The sequence below is a fragment of the Anastrepha obliqua genome, chromosome 6 (genome assembly GCF_027943255.1).
Source record: "Anastrepha obliqua isolate idAnaObli1 chromosome 6, idAnaObli1_1.0, whole genome shotgun sequence".
NCBI classification, from domain to species: domain Eukaryota; kingdom Metazoa; phylum Arthropoda; class Insecta; order Diptera; family Tephritidae; genus Anastrepha; species Anastrepha obliqua.
In genome coordinates this window covers 49,347,785-49,354,716 of record NC_072897.1, presented here as the reverse complement: position 1 = coordinate 49,354,716, position 6,932 = coordinate 49,347,785, and the positions used below count along the sequence as shown (strand labels likewise).

General features: G+C 36.2%; 1 protein-coding gene across 1 annotated transcript; it reads left to right on the top strand.

Moving 5' to 3' along the window:
• The first annotated feature begins 793 nt into the window (after positions 1-793).
• Positions 794-4,898, top strand: LOC129250495 (uncharacterized). Its single transcript, XM_054890120.1, has 4 exons — positions 794-1,594; positions 1,842-2,790; positions 4,388-4,773; positions 4,882-4,898. The coding sequence occupies exons 1-4, from the start codon at positions 817-819 to the stop codon at positions 4,896-4,898; spliced, it is 2,130 nt and encodes a 709-aa protein (XP_054746095.1). The 5' UTR covers positions 794-816.
• The last annotated feature ends 2,034 nt before the right edge of the window (positions 4,899-6,932 follow it).

Below are 6,932 nucleotides of genomic sequence, written 5' to 3'. Positions count from 1 at the left end.
TATTTACTATTATTATTTTTCATCGAACTACAAGCAAGTGATAACAACAAAGACTTTTACAATATAAACAAACTAATGAACTGCATAGTCATCTTTGAGGCACCTCACCATAAGTGTAGCATTTCACAGTGCACGAAATGTCAGAAATATGGCCACACAAAAAATTACTGTCCGAGAGATCGAGTATGCGTGAAATGCACTGATACACATACATACTTATATTTACATATAGAACGCAAAAACCAAATAAAGGAAGTTAAATCCGCGTTATGTGGAGGTAACCATACCGCCACCTACAAAGGATGCGTAATTTATAAAGCACTTAAAATCCAAAGTGATCAAACGCACTTTTGATGTCTATAGGCACACAAATGACCTACCGCTTTTTCCGCTTCTCCTTCTCAATAGTTTCAATTGCGTTACGCAAAGCATCCAAAATTGAGGTCTGCTCTTTGAAGAGTATTGATATTTACAGTTAGCCTAAATAACATTGTATAAATGCATATCAATGTAAATAACATAATTTATCTATAACAATCACTCTCACTCTCTTTATATACATACATACATATTCACCTTATTAGTAATCATTGAAATAAGAGTCAATGTTAATAAACTGATAGTTGTTATTTGAACTGAGAACGAGCTGGTTGTTTTCCTCTATTGATACACTACATATTGGCGACGAGAATAAAACGGAAAAAAATATAACAGAAGTTGTGTGCAACAAAAACCAATATATTTGTACATATATGTAAATACATATAAAATAAACTAAAACAAAAAAGAAAACAGTAAAATAAAGAAAATCACAACATGCCTCCTAAAGAAGAAAAGTCAGCGAACGACAGCAAGATGGTGACACCAGTGACAATGCTTCAAACGACGAATGTTCCAGAATTTAACCCGAATGTGGAGTCGTGGAATGTTTGGAAGGAACGTTTGGAGATACATTTCTGTGAAGTGAATTGCACAGATGATAATGTAAGGAAGTCGATTTTATTAAAATCAATTGGTGCCGTTCCATACAAAGTTCTACACAGTTTGTGCAGTCCAGCTACTCCCGTGTCAAAATCATTTAAAGAGTTGTGTGAAATATTGGACACACAATATACTCCACCTACTATTGTGTTTAGTGAGCGGAAAATATTTCATATTTCAACGAAGCAAGGAAGTGAATCTGTGGCGGAATGGTATGCTCGTGTAAAGATGTTGGCACTTAATTGTAAATTTGGGGTCAATTTAGATGCATTTGTGTTAAACCAATTCATAATGGGTTTGCCAAATTTCATCTTTGAAAGACTGTGTGAAGAAGATGAGAATCTCACAATTCAAAGTGCATTAAGGAAGGCGATGATATTAGAGACGAAATGCATAATAAAGGGAGGAAAAGAAGAAACTGCAGTGAATTTTGTCAAGAAGCAAAAACATCAGAAGCAGAACAACGGTAGTGGTAACAGCAATAGAGGCAACAGTAGTAGTGACAACAGAGGTAATGGTGGCAACAGCAACAGAGGCAAATGGGGAAGCAGCAACAGAGGCAGTGGTGATGGTGGCAGGAACAGAGATGGTGGCAGAGATAACAGAGGCGATGGTGAGAGAAAATTTCCTTGTTCTCACTGTGGTTGGCGAAATCATGCATCTCAGTCATGCAAATACAAGTGTCATTCTTGTGGAAGAGTTGGTCATTTGGCGTCTGTTTGTTACAATAAAAAGAGAAGTGTTAATTATGTATCTAATGATAATGATGATGAACATGATAATAATGATTTGTTTAATTATTCAATTTTTAGTGACGAAATTCTAGTAGCGAAATTCGTTTGACGTGTATTCTCTTCCAGTCGTTATTGATGGAGTTAAATTAAATGCTGTTTGTGACACAGGTGCACCATGCACTTTGTTGCCTTTGTCGTTTTACGAGAATAATATTATGGAAAAGACTCTCCGACCATGCAGTATTCCATATGTTGACTACAGTGGTGATAGATTGAAGCTGGTTGGTGAATATGATGCGTCGATTACTTTTAAAGGTAATACAAAAACTGTTGTTGTTGTTGTTGTGGATTCTGCAAACCCTCCATTGCTTGGTCGTACGTTTTTACGTTCTTTTAATTTCGAATTATTGCAAATAAACAATATTAATTTCGAAAATAATAATGCTGCGATCGTCGAACAATTGAAGATTGAGTTCGTCGAGGTTTTTGAAGATAAGTTGGGTGAATTTAAAAATTCGGAAATTTGTTTAAAGGTTGTTGAAAATGCAACACCAGTATTTTGCAAACCCAGACCTTTGCCATTAGCATGGAAGGCTAAAGTTGAGAAACAGTTGCGAGATTTAATCAGTTCAGGTGTACCAGTTTTGAAACCCAACGGTGATTTGCGGATATGCGGTGATTACAAAATCACAATTAACAAGTTTTTAGAGGATTTTAAATATCCTTTACCCAGGATAGATGAGATTTTTGCATCTTTAGAGGGTAGTGAAATTTTCACAAAGCTTGATTTGTCCAATGCGTACAATCAGCTAATTCTTGACGATGAGTCACAATTATTGTGTGCATGGAGTACGCACATAGGTATATTAAAAGTAAAAGGATTACCTTTTGGTGTTAAGACTGCGGCAGCGATTTTTCAAAAGACAATGGAAAGTTTGTTAAGAAACATACCGTTTGTCGTGGTGTATCAGGATGACATTACAGTCACTGGAAAGACTATGCAGAGTCACATTAAAACGTTGAGGCTAGTACTTCAAAAACTACAAAATGCTGGATTGAAACTAAATATCAAAAAGTCAGTTTTTTTTCAATCAAAGATTTCTTATTTGGGCTTCAATATTGATAAAAACGGATTGAGTAAGAATAACGATCGAATTTCGAGCATTCTTTCTGCGCCAATTCCAGATAATATTTCGGAAGTTAGAGCCTTTGTCGGTATGGCAAATTATTACTCAAAATTTATTAATAACTTTGCGAATATGATGTCTCCACTTTATAAATTATTGAGCAAAGATGAGCCGTTTTTATGGTCAAAGAATTGTGACGTCAGACCAAGTTTTGGTTCATTTCAACCCAGATTTACCGTTGGTATTAACAACGGATACTTCTAATACGGCGGTGGGAGGAATTTTGCCACATAAATTCTCTAGTGGATTGAAACCAATTGCTTTTATCTCCAGAGCATTAAGCAAGAGCGAGAAAAATTATAGTACTCTTGAAAAAGAAGCCTTGTCTATTGTGTTTTGTATTACAAAACTTAAACAATACTTATTGGGAAACACATTTATATTGAAAACTGATCACCGTCCACTATTAACTATTTTTGGTAACAATAAAGGATTGCCTATCATGGCTTCAGCCCGAATGCAGCGCTGGGCATTAATTTTATCCGGGTTCAATTACACCATAGAATATGTGAAAGGAGTAAATAATGAAGCTGACTCAATTTCGCGCATGCCTCAACAAATGTTTGAAAACAAAATTACGGAGTTTTCATATGTCAACTTTATTGAATCTGAAAAATATTTCAATATGAGTTTTAAGGACATCGCTCGTGAGACGAGACGAGATCCAATTTTATCTAAAGTTGCAGAATGCATTTTGGATGGAACCTTATGTAACTTAAAGGATAATAATTTCACTCCGTATCGTGAAAAGTATACTGAACTCGGTGTGGAGTATGGGTGTGTATTGTGGGGTTACAGAACCATTATCCCCGAAAAATTGCGAACAAAAATTTTAAATGAATTACATTCCTCGCATTTAGGAATAGTAAAAACAAAAGCGCTTGCCAGATCATATATATGGTGGCCATGTCTTGATAAAGATATTGAAAAATTAATTAAAAACTGTTTACCATGTCAAAAACTGCAGCCTAGCCCCGAGAAGAGCAGTTTAATGCCGTGGACGCCAAGTTGTAATGTATGGAGTCGAATTCATATTGACTTTGCTGGCCCTATAAGAAATTTTCATTTTCTAATTGTTATCGATTCATTTTCGAAATTCGTTGAAGTGTTCAAAACGAAGGAAATAACTACAATGTTCACAATTACGAAGTTAAGAGAAATGTTTTCGCGGTATGGATTGGTCGATACACTTGTAAGCGACAATGGCCGTCAGTTCACATCGTATGAATTTCAACAATTTTTGTCTGTGAATGGAATAAAACACATATTGACTGCGCCGGGACACCCATCTACAAATGGTCAAGCAGAAAACTTCGTTAAAACGTTTAAAAAGTCTGTATTAGCCAATTTAGATCAAAACAATGATGCAAATTTGGATCAAATTTTATGCAGATTTTTAATGGACTACCGAAATATGACTCACTGTTCTACAGACGAATCTCCAGCAAAAATATTTTTTGGGAGAAAACTAAAAACTCGCTTCAGCAATCTCAAACCTCCTACAACAAAAGAAAAAATTTTTGAGTCTCAACACAACAACATAAGTAATCACAAAGGAAATCGTCATGAAACTTTTCAAAAAGGCCAAAATGTAATGGTACGTGATTACCGTAACCCAAATAAGCCTAGTTTGACACAGGCAGTTGTAGAACAACAACTTGGACCTCAATCATATTCATGTACTTTGGCTCACAACAAACATAGTATCAAACGTCATTTGGATCAAATCAGAAACCAGCAAATTCAACAACATGTCGAAACCAACATGCAAATGTTATCAGACAACAACACAGCTTTGACTGTAGCCAATGATATACCAACGATGGAAGATTTTTCACGCACTCGAAGAGAACTCAGACCACGTGAAGGAGGTAGAGTAGTTAAAAATTTAAAAATTTAAATTGTAATATATTTGAAATTTGCAAACGCAGTTGTTTTTAATTTTACAATTTTATATTACACTAAATTGTTATTGTTAGCAACAGCTTTAGGATGAGCATATAGAGTATTGATATTTACAGTTAGCCTAAATAACATTGTATAAATGCATATCAATGTAAATAACATAATTTATCTATAACAATCACTCTCACTCTCTTTATATACATATATACATATTCACCTTATTAGTAATCATTGAAATAAGAGTCAATGTTAATAAACTGATAGTTGTTATTTGAACTGAGAACGAGCTGGTTGTTTTCCTCTATTGATACACTACATTTTTGGAGACCATAATTGATTCAATACAGCTTTCCGAATACGGGAAGGATTCCGATGGGGCGTAAGAACCTAGGTCATTAGTTTCAACTTTGTTTGGCTTTGGTAAAATTTTAACGCAAGCCTTTTTCCAAATTTTTGGAAAGTACGGAGGCACACATTATGGAGAGCTGTGAAAAAGTTCAGTAATTTCTTTGTAAAAGGAAAAGCATATATCTGAGGTGCGGTTATCTAAACCTGGGGCTCTTTTTGGATTCATGGGTACTAACGCTTCGAGTACTTCTTCTTCAGTGAATGGTTCATCCTCAGGTGTATTAAGGTGGTGTTTGTTTTTGTTGCAACGGTGGATGATTCTCGAAAGTGCTCAGTTGATGCCTTCTTTAGTGTAGCGGCATATGTGCGTTTAGCATTGGAATGTTCCATAGCAACTGCTGTCGAATATTGACTATTTTTTTAATTGTTTAGCTTATGGTGAAGTTGGATGCACTTTTTCTTAAGATCCTCAAGTTCATTATTCCACCATGGATTTGCTGCTTTGCCACGTCCGCGAATTTTCATAGATATTGAGCACGCCTTCATGATAATTCCAGTAAGACAGTATTATCCAGATCATATGCGGAACAATTGGCAAGGTCTACATTTAAAATATCTTTTACGTTGAGCTGCTCATCTAAAACTTCTTTGAACTTCTTCCAGTTGGCTGTCTTGTTTTAGTACAGATAGGTTGATGTACTTTTTGCAGCAGTAATGCTGGATCTGTTTTCAATTTTAAAAGTTATTGCGCTGTGATCTGAATTTTGAAAGGCCTCAACATTCACTGACCAGTCTGTAATATGGTGTGAGAGATTTCCTGAAGCAATCGTTATATCTATGATTGAACAAGCATGTGCGCCATACCGTATCGCGTTGAATGTGGCAACATTCCCCTGGTTGGTTACTTTCATATCGTTGGCAGCTATAATATTGGCTACTGCTAACCCACGATCATTTGATCTGTTTGAGACCCATGATGAGTGCCAACTATTAAAGTATCCACCTATGAGCTGTAGTGCCGGACGAAGATATTTATTAACATACTCTCGGCATCAAATTGATCAGTACTTGGTTCGGCATAAGCGCATGCGATATATAACGATCGTTGTGCTAAGGGCAGCTTAATGACGCTGAGATTTGGAGTTGAGTATTGTAAAATACCGAGTGCAGCACCAATAGTATTTTTATTAAAATACATGCCTTATTTGTTCGATTCACCATCGGGAATTGGAACGTTGAGAATCCACTTAGTGTGCTAACAGTTCTAGTACCGGTGCACAGTGCGGCCGATTCCCGAAAAGCTGACCAAAACTCAAAAAATTAAGTAATTGATTCAAAATTTCTTACTCGGGGGTTGTCGGGGTCGATTTGAGTTTTGGAGGTGCAGCCAGGATATTTGCACCTTTTTTTTACCGGTGCGTGATAAAAACTTTGCAAAATATCCAACTTCGTCGTAGCGAACTTCGTCAGGAGGTAAGTAAGCTTTTTTTCCAGTAAATTTTACTTTAGGAGTTTGTCATGGACGACCTGGAGCTCTTGGTGTTGAAGAATATTGTTGTTTGCAGAGTACGTATGCGATCTCTGCCCGGAAGTTCGGCAGTTGGTACTGCCTAGCATGCGTGTCGATCTTGTTAATTCTTCTGAACAAAACATAAGCGTTTATCATGGACATATCAAGCAGGTGTATAAAAAGTCGGTTTGTGTACTTATTGCTCTTTACCGGAATCTTATATCGCCCAATTAGTCCATCCATGAGGTCGACGTCCCCCATATGATT

Excerpts from the sequence above, each read along its gene's own strand:
- LOC129250495 (XM_054890120.1), top strand. The coding sequence starts at position 817 with ATGCCTCCTAAAGAAGAAAAGTCAGCGAACGACAGCAAGATGGTGACA. Across the intron at positions 1,595-1,841 it reads CAGAGATAACAGAGGCGATG|TCGTTATTGATGGAGTTAAA; the intron begins GTGAGAGAAAAT and ends ATTCTCTTCCAG. Across the intron at positions 2,791-4,387 it reads TTGAAACTAAATATCAAAAA|CAATCTCAAACCTCCTACAA; the intron begins GTCAGTTTTTTT and ends AACTCGCTTCAG.